Below are 13,916 nucleotides of genomic sequence, written 5' to 3'. Positions count from 1 at the left end.
ACCTCGCTCACCTTCCGAACCGATCGATCGCTCCGTGGCTACGCCTAGTTGATACAGTCGCATAAAGAACTCCGCCAACGAAGACTAGGTTGGGCCGTGGACTTTCGTCTCTAGCTAATCTGCCACTATATAAGCAGCTAGCTCAAGCTTTCCTGTTTCGACCGGTGGTGGCTACGTACTTCGACGGCTTAATTTGTACATATATATATTGGTGAGTTGAGTGGTAGGAAGGATCGAGGATCGATGGGGGAGGAGTCGCCGGCGGTGGAGGTGCCGTCGTACTTCGTGTGCCCGATCTCGCTGGAGATCATGCGGGACCCGGTGACGCTGTCGACGGGGATCACGTACGACAGGGAGAGCATCGAGCGGTGGGTGTTCACCGACGGCCACGGCGAGTGCCCCGTGACGAAGCAGCGGCTGGCGCCGGCGGACCGGGAGCCCACGCCGAACCACACGCTCCGCCGGCTCATACAGGGCTGGTGCGCCGTGCACGCCGTCGAGAGGTTCCCCACCCCTCGCCCTCCCGTCGACGCCGCCCGCGTCACGGCCATCGTGGAAGCCGCCGGGCCGCTCCGGAGGGGCCAGCAGGAGCTGATGGCTTCGCTGGGGGAGCTCGCGGACATCGTCGCCGAGAGCGACCGCAACCGGCGGTGCGTCCAGGGCGCCCCCGGCGCCGTGGAGTTCCTCGTGTCCGTCGTCAAGGAGCACGTCTGCGTCGAAACGACGTTCAAGATTTCCCAGGACGAGGTATGCGGCGTGCAGGATTCTCCGAACGAGAGCTCGCCGGAGGAGGCGGCTCTGATCATCCTGCATTCGCTTAAGCTCACCGAGGAGAGCCTCAAGAGGGTCTTAGAAGGCAGCGGCGGCGACGATTTCTTGGACACCTTGGCGTGCGTCCTGCGGCGGCCGAGCTACCTCTCGCGGATGCAAGGAATCCATCTCCTGAGATCGGCGGTCTCGGCGATGCCTCCCGCGCGGCTGACATCGGCAAGCGCCGAGCTGGTCGACGGCGTGGTGAGGGTGATCGCGGACAGGTTGTCGGCGAAGGCGGTCAAGGTGGCGCTCACCGTGCTCTGCCGGCTCTGCCCGTGGGGCCGGAACCGCGTCAAGGCGGTCGAGGCCGGCGCCGTGTCCGCGCTGGTGCGTCTCCTCCTCGACGAGGGCTGCGGCGGCTGCAACGGCGGCGGCGACCGGCGCGCGTGCGAGCTCGCCATCGTGGCGGTCGACCATCTCTGCGGCTGCGCGGAGGGTCGTCTGGAGCTGGTGGCGCACCCGGCGGGGCTGGCCGTGCTGTCCTGCGCGGCGACACGGCTGTCCGCCGCGGGGACCGAGAGCGCCGTCCGCGCGCTGCACGCCGTGGCGAGGCACTCCGCCACGCCGGCGGTGCTCCAGGAGATGCTGGCCGTCGGGGTGGTGGCGAGACTGCTCTTCCTGCTGCAGGTCGGCGCCTCCGGCGACCGGACGAGGGCGAGGGCGAGGGAGATGCTCAAGATGCACGCCAGGGTGTGGAGGGACTCGCCGTGCTTGGCGTCGCATCTGAATGCATCCTACCCTCGTTGATATCATCGCATGCAAGATGCAACCAAGGATGAATCAGAGATGGACATTTCTCTTCTTGTCTTCTTCATGATCTGAAAACAGATGAGTTAAAGGTTTAATTAACCTTTTTTTTTTACTTTAGGTCTTCATACGATTTTTGATGGAAAGATTGTATTAATTGTTACAACAGGCCGGAAATGTTTGATGTTTATATAAAGTAGCTAGCTCTCTGAAGATTAATTGGAGAGGATATAAAATCTCCATAAGCTTGAAAATCAAGTGTACAATTTGAAAAACAACATTTGGGTGAAAATTTTGCAAAGAGAATTAATTGAGGCCATCAAAAAGGATTCATGCAAGGATTCCACTATATGGATAACATGGTCTTTTTCAACATTGTGTGCTCAATAAATCAAGCATTTGCTTTCCATCATTGAACTAAGCTACTTGTTTCTCTCATCAATACAATCAGTTTTCTAAAAGTTAATTTGGATGTTCATGAAGATTCATGACCAGAAATTGATCTTCTTGACATTTTCTTTGAACCTGGACAAACAGAAGTCCCTTATATTATATATAGTGGTAGGGTTGGATTAGTGGTGGGTGGAGGGGGAGTGGTGTGGATGGAAGATAGAAACATTAGGCATGGTTTCTCAACGGACTGTAAAATTTAACGCTAAAATTTAGATAGTATCATAAAATTTCTCTTAAAATAATAATATGTGTATGTACGTAGGTAGCATTAGATGCATAGGTAGTTCCAAGACTTACATCATTTAGATAGTCCTGACAAAAACCATCTAGATAGTAGGAGCAATAATTTATAGGAACTGATAGGAGAAATTGTCAAAGTGTGATCATTTTAAATTTCTTCAAGGTTCAAGTTTTCAAATTTGTGGTGAGGTTCATATGAATATATAACCTAATTAATCCAACATATCTCTCCCATGGTTTAATTGGGGTATACAGGCAGAGAAGAATTGAGCGCTTACATGCATTTATATATATTGCAATTCACATGGTCCAATCTGGAGTCATATGAAAATTGGCGCATAAAATAGCACGGGAGCAGGTTGATTGGTTTAGATATATGAAGATGTCACATGTGTGCGCCGCTGGTGATCGATCAGGCCCATGCATGCATGTGTGAATCGGTAGGTCCAGCCGTTCAGATTGGTTGGCCCGTAGACTGGGAGCTCCAGCTAGGATCGTATCTAAGGTAACAGTATACGAGCTGGATCCAAGGCAAGTAGGTATACGTGCTCCAGCTAGGATCTTATCTAGTCGGCCCTTTTTAAGAAAAACGAAATGATATATTTATAAATAAAAAATAAATTTGAATAAAAAAATTTACGTGTATTACTAGTGATCCAGAATCAAAGTTTAGAAAATAAACTACGATAAAATCTTAAAATAATTCTAAATTTAGTGTTAAAAATTTAAATTTTGGTTTATATGCATAATCAGATACAGAAAAATGAGGTTGAAAGTATCCAAGGCAGGTGCTGCCGTGTTGGAGCCAATTAGTTAGAAATGGACACTGTACCATTTTAGATAAATACCAGTACTTTCTCTTGATTTTAAAATATAATTATTGTTGGATTTAAAATATACTTCGAGATGTTATTTTATCCAATACTATTTATAAAAATAATGTACTTCAAATTAGAAGAGTTACAGACATGATACGTGATCAACTTTTAAGTTTTTATTATATAAGTTATCATTTTGAATTTATTTTTTATTAATAACTAAAATTTAAAATGTTTGACTCAATTATTCTGAAAGTATATGTACGACAAGTGGTTATAAATATGCAGGTAGGACCCATATATAATTCTCATTGATTGAGGCTCGATCTAGTTGATTGTTCAACGGTTTGATATAAAATTCTTGTGCTAGATTGTCGGCCGGCGGATCGCGGTTTTTTAGGTCGATGACGATTTTGCATGCTTTACCGACTTTCGGAGCCGACAAGTTGGCAATCTGGACAGTTCTTTTTTTTTTAGGGCCCAATGCCGGTCTTTGGTTTAAAGCTTCGCCTCAGCTCTAATTAGACCGGAGAAAAACGTGCTTGTTCCGCGGTTTATACCCTATTTTGCCGACGAGCACGCCATATGCTTTCCAGAATTAATTAAATGGCAGAAACCAAATCATAGTGACAGAAATTTTAATTTAAGAAAAACCTTAGCTATAGAAAAGGTCTGATTGCACGATACTACGCCCGTTTCAAAACAATGGTATCCAGATATATTTTTATTTAAATTTATAGGCTTAGAATTGACCTGAGACATTGTGTCGTGTGTCGGTGTAGTTTAGCAATGGATTGATTAATCGAGACAATGTCTACCGTAACAGTCTAAATTTAAATTGGGCCGACTATACTCATGTCTGCTTAGGCCTCGCCGGCCGAAAAGACTAATGTGCACGCGGTCGCACGCCCGCGTGGCACTGGCCGGCCCACGGTCTATTTTGGCTACATGCAATACTTTTTTTTTCTCTTTTTTACTTTACAAATAGGTTTTAACTTGATGGGTATAAAGTTTACAGGTATAAATTTATATATAAATATTTTTCTATAATAAGTATATATCATGTATATATAATGTTTTTGTATCTATGTAGATTTTATGTAGAGAGTTTGTGGGTGTATATATTATATAAAGTTTATATATCTCAAGTTTACATGTCCAAGTTTATACGTGTGTGTGTGTGTATATATATATATATATATATATATATATATATAAACTTTACAGGTAGGGACTTAACTTTATATGTATAAAGTTTACCTATATAAATTTATATGAATAAAGATTTATATATAGAGAGTTTCTATGTATAAAATTTATATGTATAAATGTATAAATTTTATATGCGTAAAGTTTATACGACAAAAAAGTGTATATATATATATATATAGAGAGAGAGAAGAGAGAGAGAGAGAGAGAGAGAGAGGGGGGGGGGTTTCACGTGGGCTGGTTTGTCCCCCGGAAGCCGAAAAAACGTTCGCGAGTGGAGCGCGGCCGCACGCGATCGCAGATTAGACTCACCCCTCGCCGGCTGCCGCGGCGTTGGAGCTGCAGGCCGTAACCTGGTGTTGCTCGTACTCCGCGCCGCTCGACGTGCGCACGGGCCCGCGACCGTGCGGTGTGGGCGAGCTGCTCGATCGCGTGCGCGGCGTGCCACGGCGGCCCAGGAGGTTTTTGGTTTGGTGCTCGGCCCAGCCTAAAACGGACAGGTCTATTGTATTTCCACGACATAACGTACTCCTATCTCGGCTGGCGTACATTATATAGAATCCAGCTGTGCAGTATACTCTGTTACCCCTAAATATTTTGATTTCTACTCCATACCCTCTTAGTTTTCCTCTATTCATGAATTAGGATCAGAAGGTTTTATACATTCGATACACACATGTAATCACCAATCAATGATAGTATAGACATGCTGACTAGAGTATGGGATCCCTTCCGGACATGATAAGTTATTGAGCATACGATAGCAGTTGACGTGGGACGACATAACATGGAGGACGCAGCGGAGCGCGGAGCGAAGCCAGCGGAGGGAAGCATGGTGGACGGAGATGGGCGGCAGCGGCGAAGCTAGACAGCACGGTGTAGAGGGGAGCAGTGTGAAGCAGAGGAGAGTGGAGGCATGGGAGTAGAGGAGGCAACGCAGGTGGCGAATAAGCACGGGGCACCAGCGCCGGGAAGGAAGCTCAGGAGGAGGAGAAGAAGAAGGCTCATTAATCGACTCCGTTCGGACGGGACGCCATTCCGTAGAGTTTATGTACTGTAAGTACTTATTTAGATTCATTCTTAGAATCTCTTGTATTTAAGAACAAGATATTATTACTTATCTACAAATATGTTCCACTGGTAAAGCGAGAATCCATGAACTAAGGTAGCTAATTTATTGTTCCAGTCTCACGCTGCATCCCTATCTCCATTCCTCCGTTGGCCGAACTAATCTCACTCAATTCATGTTCAGCTATAAGTGGAAGTTATGACCGACAGTACTACATCAATGAGGCTCACACGAAAGGATTATATTTAGAATTTATGTTTGATCTCTTTAGATTTACTTTCTCGGTTGTCTCATACTATCACAGTCGTTGTTTGGAATTTTTTAGAAAAAACCAAACAACATATTTGCAAATAAAAAATAATTTATGAATAAATTTTTTATATACGCGTTCTTAGTGATCTAAAAGTTAATTCTGAAAAATAAACTACGATGAGAAAACTCCTAAATCAACTCGAGATTTATGATTGAAAAATCAAATTTTAGTTTATAAGAATAAACAAAAGCAAAAAGATATGAGTAAAAAAAATAAGACGGGTTGGATATTATGCTATATCTAGCTCATGCTCTAAGATGAATATTTTAAATACATCAGCGAGGGAAAGAGTTAAGAGAATAATACTGGAGCCGATATTATAGCTGATATATTTTAGCTATTATACATTTTATACTAGTTAATAGCTTTCAATTAAATTTGCTGTGAATTACAAGGAAAGTGTCAGGATCCCAGACGTGCTCACTGAAGAAGTGGACCAGCAGCCGCGGGAATTGCCGGATGAGCTACAGGAGAAGGAGCCGCGGAAGAGGAGAATTTTTTGAATTTTGAATTTTATTTATTAAATAATTTACAAATTTAATTTTATATTTAAAAAATCACAAAATTAACCTCCTGCCGTCCTCTGAGAGGGCAGAAAGGTGACGTGGCAAACGGCCACTCGGCCACGACGAACGGCCAGAAACGGCGGCACGGCAAATTTTGCATTTAGGTCCTTGCCGCCCTGACCTAAATGTAAAATTTATCGTGTCACCCGGTAATTTTTCGATTGAACCGCGGTTAGATACGCATATGTATAACGTATGTAATTGTTAGATCATAAATAGTTCTTTGGCTACTGTCTCTCTCTTCTATTTAGGAGACCCAAGGTTAAATCCTCACAAGAGTATATTATTTTTGCCAGCTCTTCTATTTAAGAGACCCAAGGTTAAATCCTCACAAGAGTATATTTTCTTCCTATTTTTGCCAGCCCGAGAAAAAATCAAATAAAATATCCTGGTACCAAAATTTGACCTCTAGTCTCCTAGATAGAGGAGTGGGGCAATGACCACTAAGTTATGATAGTAATTGTGATTAGATAATTATATATGTTGTACATATACGTATATAACCGCGGTTCGATCAAAAAATTCTTGTTTCAATGAAAAATTTTCGGGCGGCACGGCAAAATTTGCTGCGCCGACATTTCGGGGCGTTCGTTGCGACCGAGTGACCGTTTGCCACGTCACCTTTCTGTCCTCCTAGAGGGCGGCAGGAGGTTAGTTTTGTGATTTTTTGAAATGCAAAATTAAATTGGTAAATTATTTATTAAATAAAATTCAAAATTCAAAAAATTCCGGAAGAGGAGACTGCCTAAACCCAATAACCGATATGTTGGGCCGGAGTGGGCCGTGTAACCATGGGCTGCGGCCCATGTACTGCTTCACCTGTGTATAAAACAGAGGAGATTGGGAGAGAGTGACTTTGGCTTAGAACACGACGGCGGCGGCGACCGGTCCTGTTGGATAGGAGAACTTCTGGTATGTTCCAGAATACTCCAGCATTATTTGAATTCCTAGCTATTCCACTCGGTTCTAAAACAGAAAAGACAGGAAAAACAAGAGTACAAGTCGACCCCTTTGCTTCTGTTGCATGGCGGCTTGCCGGTTTTCGTTCGGATGGCGCCGGTCCCGCCGTCGTTATTTCCGGCGTCGAGCATCAGCCGCGGCGGCTTTGCCGGTTCCAGCCATACTTCTCCGTTGGTCGTCCATATATATGGAATGGACGGCTCTCCTGCTCCGGCTGTCGCGCATGCGCACGCACGCTTGCATTTGCAGGCAGCGAGCGAGTGATCGACCAACCGGCTGCGAACAGGGTTGGTGTATAGTTGGGGTACAGCCGTAGCAAGGGTCAACGTACAGGGCACGCACGACGCGGATCCCACGCAGGCACGCAGGCAGCTAAGAGCAAATGCATTGGCAACTGGCAAGGACGGACCGAATTAAGGGGGAGTGACGACGTCGAGGCGAGGCTAGCGCATCGGAAGCTCCTCCAGTGGCCATACCCGACGCCCAGTCACGCCCTCCTGAGAGTCCATTCCAAGCTATCACATGGGAGGTTTGGTTGGACGAAAAAGACCTTATATACATCGGTTGGGTTGTCACGTACAAACGAATTTTTATGTTATGTTTTTAGATAGAATTTTTAACTTTTAGTCTTATTTGAAAATTTTTTATGATTAATATTTTTATTGTTACTACATGATAAAGCATGAATAGTACTCTAGGTACGACTAATTTTTTTTAGCTTTTTAATAAATTTTTCAAATAAGACGGATGGTCAAACGCTCGAACTACACAACCCAGGAATGTTTTTTTTTGACAGAGTAGTAACTGGTATTTTATAATAGAAATTACTTGCACTATAAGTCTACAAGTCTATAACTACGCACTATCACCCTTGTCGTTTCGCTTCTACATTCATGTTGATTTTAATGTTTTTTATTTTAGTTTACTTTTCAGTCATAGCTTTTAGATTTCTAAAAACACGTAAATAAGAAAATTATTCATAAATTATTTTTAATTTGTAAATATGCTGTTTAGTTTTTTAACCGATCAATCACCCAATGCAGTTACATTTGAAATTTTATTTATTAGTCCACATAATCGTCAAGAGTGCTCATCCCCAAACAGCCGTGCGGGTAATTTGACTGTATCACTACTCCGATGCATGCAGCGACTAGCTGTGCCGATGAACCCGATGGGACGGTTCATGTTGGTGCGCAACACACCGCGTGCTAGACCCAGCACTTCCTCATGATGCTAGTCGACCCTTTTTAACTCGTACAAGCTGGTACCGTCTACGAACTAAACACGTACGCTGGCCGACACCTTGGACCACGGATGCCGGCCACCGATCGATCGATAGATGATGCATCCATTCCAGCGGCAGAGCCTCCATCGGGAAGATCGTAGATAAATGCATGTAAGCTAGTAGTCCTCCGGAGTCAGCGCCAGCCATGACGTGCACCTCACGTGACACGTCACCGTGACACATACAGGAATATACGCTCGGGCTCCGTTCCAAAATATAACATTCTGAAACTAATTAATTAGACGCAACATAGAACCATGGCATATTCATATTTATAGTATTAATTATTATATAACTTAATATTAGGTGCTATATTTTTGGAGTGAACGAATAGCATGATATCTGAGGGGCAGCGGCAGAATGCGCAGGGAAGTCCGTACAACGTACCCAGCCCAGCAATCCGTCCATATCGGTTGGTTCACTTAATCAGACCCCATTTCTGTGACCCCATTCGATCGCCTCAGCCGAACGAGTGGATAGGGCAATGCAATTAGATCTTCAAACCGGGAGTTGCCCATGCACATCGGTACGGTACTACTCATGCATGCAGATACGGTTCTCTTTGCGTCCTGACACGTTTGATCATATCATCTCCTCTTCTCTTGGAATGATTGTTTGAATTTTTTTTAATTACGCTAAGAACGGAAAATACTTTGTGAATAAAATTTTTTGAGCAATTTTATGGTCCTTGAGAAGGTACCATGAGGTACTAAAATTTCGGTGTAAAATTTTGGTACCTGGTACCTAGGTAGTTATGAGGTACCAAATTTTACACTAAATTTTGGTACCTCTCGGTACCTACTCCAGAACTGTAAAATTACTTAAATTTTTTATATATGTATTCTTAGCGATCCAGAAGCTAAGCCTGAAAATTACTATTCCCTCAATTTTACAATATAAGACCTAGATTTATATGGATGCTAATAAATCTAGACATATATATAAATTATATATGTTCGTCAATCGATGAATTTAGACAAGTCTAGAAAATCTTACAATATGAAACAGAGATAGTACAATAAAAAAAACCTAAAATCAACTCTAAATTTAAAGTTAAAATTTTAAATTTAAATTTATAAATATAAGACTGAAAAGCCGAGGCTGCTCGTGTCCCTTCGATCACCTTTTGTACATACACGCACGAACCTGATCTCGATTCTCGAATCTCCAGAGACCTGCAGTGCCGGTTTTGATGGCTGGCTTTGCTCAGCTAGCACTGCCTCGATCGATCGATCGAAACCGTGCTGGCCGCCTTTATTCCCAACGAGCTCAGTAATAAGTTTCTGGTCGACGTCGATCTCGGTCGGTCACTTGCTAGCTACTTGGCCAAAGTCTGCCGCAACCACGCACTGCGCTGCATGCTTGGATTCAGAGACGTACACCCAAGTGCCAAGATCGATCGATGTGACGCCTGTGGCTGCAGAGACAGTATCGTTAGACTTCTAATTACTAGCTCAGCACTACGGTTTAGCAGCTCGATCCTGCAAGGAATTGAGTACAGGACGATATATGCTCGTATGTACATATGTAGCATTGATCCAACAATTAAAGCTCTGAATCAGGATTGGAAGGTGAAATGTGGCTGAATTTTTGAGGGAGATAAGAATTGAATTCGAATACCCTGTCATGGATCCAGCTCGATCGATCGATCGATCTCCGGCTTCTGGTGGTGGCGACGAGAGAAAGATTTAAGTGGAGAGTTCATCCATGGTCGAGTGCCCCACCGTACCACCGGCGACGTGTTTTTGTCGGAAACCTTTGAGTTCCTTTTCCGGTCAAGTTGTAGGTTTTCCGTACCACTCACGGTTCTGATCGATCGCTACGTGCACGCTCGCTAGCTAGCGCTTCCATCTCTTCGATTCTATTTATACTTATAAATCAAAATTTAAAATTTTAAATCTTAAATTTAAAGTTGATTTTGAAGTTTTTTTTACTAAAATTTATTTTCTAGTCTTATTACATATATAATTTTTTACAAATTATTTTTCACGTATAAATATGTCGTTCGGTTGCAAGAAGAGCTAGAACAGCAAATTAATTAAAGCTGCTGCGATTCTTGGTGTGAAACACATACGCAAAATTCGACGGCGATTTGGACTTTAATTTTTCGCCCGGAGAAGAAAATCAGGGGAGGAGAATGATCGTGGCATCTAGTTCCTAGATTCCCCTAGATCGTCATTTTCCTTTTTTTCCAAAGGACATTTCATGATGCCATAGTATTGTACTGACCGCATCCTGACCTAACAAACGTCGAATGCGGCCGTCAGAACTCACAATTAACCGAGCAAGACATTTCTTTAATTTTCAGTCTCTTTCTTTCTTATCGTCCTACACGACAATGCACAGCTCAAACCCTAAATTAGCAGAGTTAAGCATTTTTCTCCCTGATAAGCAGATGAAGCAACAGGCAGAAAGAGACAAGCATGAGCAAGAGATCGAAGAGGTCAGCGAGCTGAGATAGTGCACAGCTGAATTCTGCCGCCGAAGAAATAGATGGTCGACCTAGAAGTACGTAGTACGACCAACTTCACAGGACAGAGATGTACGGTGGTCGACAGGGCGAGTGCAGATTAAAGTGCAAAGCGAAGTCATACAGACCATTACTGCGTGATCATCAAAATGATGCCAAGCTTAAGTTGGAGAACACCACTACCGATCGGTGTCCAAAAGGCCCCTTTTCCTCTTGACAACAAAGGCAATTCCACTAAGCACATTTTTTTTCTTCAGCTTCGCAGCACCTTCCATATAATCCCATTATAGATTGTCTATCACATATATATTGCGGCTATGACTATGATCGAGGGTCACTACCCTAGCTTCTGCTGCTGCTGCTACTTGCTAGCTAGCTCCATACATTTTTGCAATGGCACATGCCAGGCAGAAACGATGCTTTACATTTCAGAGTTATCTGTCTTTCGCTTTCGCGGAAATTTTACGACGGAATGAGAAAGAAAATGGGCTAAATGGGCAATAGAAAATGTGGTAATGATTTTCCTTTAGATATAGGCCACTAGTGGGATTTCTGGGATCCACAGAGGCTAGCAAGCATATCAGAGCACATATTCTTGGTTTATGCCATGCTGTGCCGTTCTGGTTTCACTGACGATACAGTTATTCACATGTTCCCTTCTTTGTTCTCTGATCATACCGATATATGCTGTGTTATCCGACTCATTTCTCGTACTATACAGAGCTAGATTTCGTGGCTGGTGATACTGTATATCGAGTTTGCGCGATTGCATATATATTATGCAGGATAAGGCGAATAATACAGAGGGATTGGACAGGGCGAGATCGAAGAAGTTAAAGGCGAAATAAGCGGCGCAGCGTTGCTCTCTCTTGCCTGTAAATCGACCAGCACCAGGATCCAGCTGCCCTGTGCTCTGTGTAACTGTGTGTCAGCCATTTCGTATGCATGCATTGATGCATATATCACCTCGTTCTTGAAATAAAGCTGAGCTTTTTGGGCGACGGATGGATAGATTGAATAATTGTACTTTGGTTCACTTGTAGTGCAGTGAATTTGATTCCAGCTAGTAGCTGTACTTAGCACCTAGAAGATTGCACGAAATGAAGAAACGCTCGCTTTGGCTAAACCATCCAAACAAGAAGAGGAAATACGGCCCGGTATTGTGTATATTTGCAGTAGTCAAGTATGTGTTGTTGCTGTATGAGCTGTGTACATACGTAGACAGGCAGGCAGACAGACAGTGAGTCTGAACTCTGAACCAAAGCACGCCTGCAAAATACTGTGGATCACCTGGGACTACGACTGCCACTGTTTGCTCACAGAATTCATGCGAGTTCTGTGAAGACTAGGGAAATTACGTAGCACAGAAGTAATTAAACAGTAGTGGTGTGTGATTATAGTGGTCAGCTCTCTCAACGGTGGAGAAAAAGAGTTTGACTAGCGATGACAAGATGCCAGCGATTAATTTGTCCACATGCATTGAACAAAGGTTCATATATTAAGTGCTGTCAGAAAATAGAAGTGTGTGCTTGGGCTAGATCGAGCTTTTATGGAATTCAATGTGATAAGCTATGGTTGAGGAGTACCTAAATTTCAGAAAATTTTATTGATAAGTCAGGCCACATCTTGATAGCTAGTGATGGTACGTAGAGAGAGACTAAGAGACAATGAAATGGATCACACACCAGGTCTCGATCCCTTTTTTCCGTTTTCAAATGATGCATGAGTTGCTTTAATTATCACAAATGCCAAATAAAAGGGCTTCTTTTTTGTGAAAATGCTTCAGTACGTCTCCACTTGGTCGGTTCATTCAAAAAAGTCAGAGTGGAAAGATGTAGCTTGCTTAATTTATTTTGCTAGTTAAACCCACACCCATACATTTGTAAGGCAAGGACAAGTTGCATTCTGTCTCAGCCAACAATATTTTCAAGTGAATATACAAGTAATAAAGGCACCCAACAGGCAACAAGTGATGTGTTGCGAGCTAGTGCTGAACTGTTGCCTTCAGTTTAGAAATGCTTATTGTTTTGGACAACGAAAATATTTTCAAGAAAACAATGTAAACCATTATTTGTATAATATATATAGTAATATCAATAAATATATGATTTTATAAAGTATTTTCAATATTAATCTATATCATGGTCTTTATGTCTCTAAAGCAAATATTTTAATTTAAAAGTTATTGGTACTCAAAAGTTCTAGCTAGAAGTTAAACACCAGTCTTGTCCAAATTACAACGATAAATATTATGGAAACAGCTAGATGAAATATTAAATAATCTTGTGAGACTATATGGCCGAAATTTAATAAGCCAACAAACTATAAAAATGAGTAATTTGCCTCATAATTAATGTGTATTGTGTGACATATATAAAACGTGAAAGTACCTCCAGATACATAAAGTATATATCTTTCGATACTCGATACCTCCTCAAAATTAACCACTCAGCCAACACTCCACATTTCCTCGGACAGTCGGACCAGTGACCTGTGAGCTGGCAAAAACCTAGTATCACTGTATCAGCTATCAACGACGACTAGCAACAACAACGAGAGCAACTAACGTTAACGAAGACGAGTCGAAACGAGACACAACAACACATCACAATATTTCGGTTATTTGGAAGTGGATTCTAAACACCCGTCTACTCATTTACTTACGTGTAAGATAAATATATTATTATAATATTTTATAAAGGATAGATTAATATGATATATATATATATCACTTTACAGACATACAAATTTAAATTTAAATTTAGTTTCTATTAACAAAACAAGAAATTAAACTATAGGCATATATATTTACGGTTATATTTGGTATATTATATAACTTATATTTGAATTTACATGTTTGTTTTAAGAGTTTATAGAATTGTTTCCCGGTTCTTAAAAAGAAAACATGCGTCAACAACAAACGGTATCCCAAGTCATATTCTCCAAAAAAAAGTGGTCGATCCTGTCTGCGAA

General features: G+C 42.5%; 1 protein-coding gene across 1 annotated transcript; it reads left to right on the top strand.

Moving 5' to 3' along the window:
• The first annotated feature begins 243 nt into the window (after nt 1–243).
• On the top strand, nt 244–1,871 carry LOC102711615 (E3 ubiquitin-protein ligase PUB23-like). Its single transcript, XM_015835964.2, has one exon. It carries the CDS (start codon nt 244–246, stop codon nt 1,558–1,560), a length of 1,317 nt encoding a protein of 438 aa, XP_015691450.2. The 3' UTR covers nt 1,561–1,871.
• The last annotated feature ends 12,045 nt before the right edge of the window (nt 1,872–13,916 follow it).

This window comes from Oryza brachyantha, chromosome 4, assembly GCF_000231095.2.
Source record: "Oryza brachyantha chromosome 4, ObraRS2, whole genome shotgun sequence".
NCBI classification, from domain to species: Eukaryota; Viridiplantae; Streptophyta; class Magnoliopsida; order Poales; family Poaceae; genus Oryza; species Oryza brachyantha.
Note: the sequence above shows the minus strand (reverse complement) of the source record. Positions and strands in the feature narration are given on the sequence as shown.

Bases quoted from the DNA above. Each gene is read 5' to 3' on its own strand.
- LOC102711615 (XM_015835964.2), top strand. From the start codon at position 244: ATGGGGGAGGAGTCGCCGGCGGTGGAGGTGCCGTCGTACTTCGTGTGC.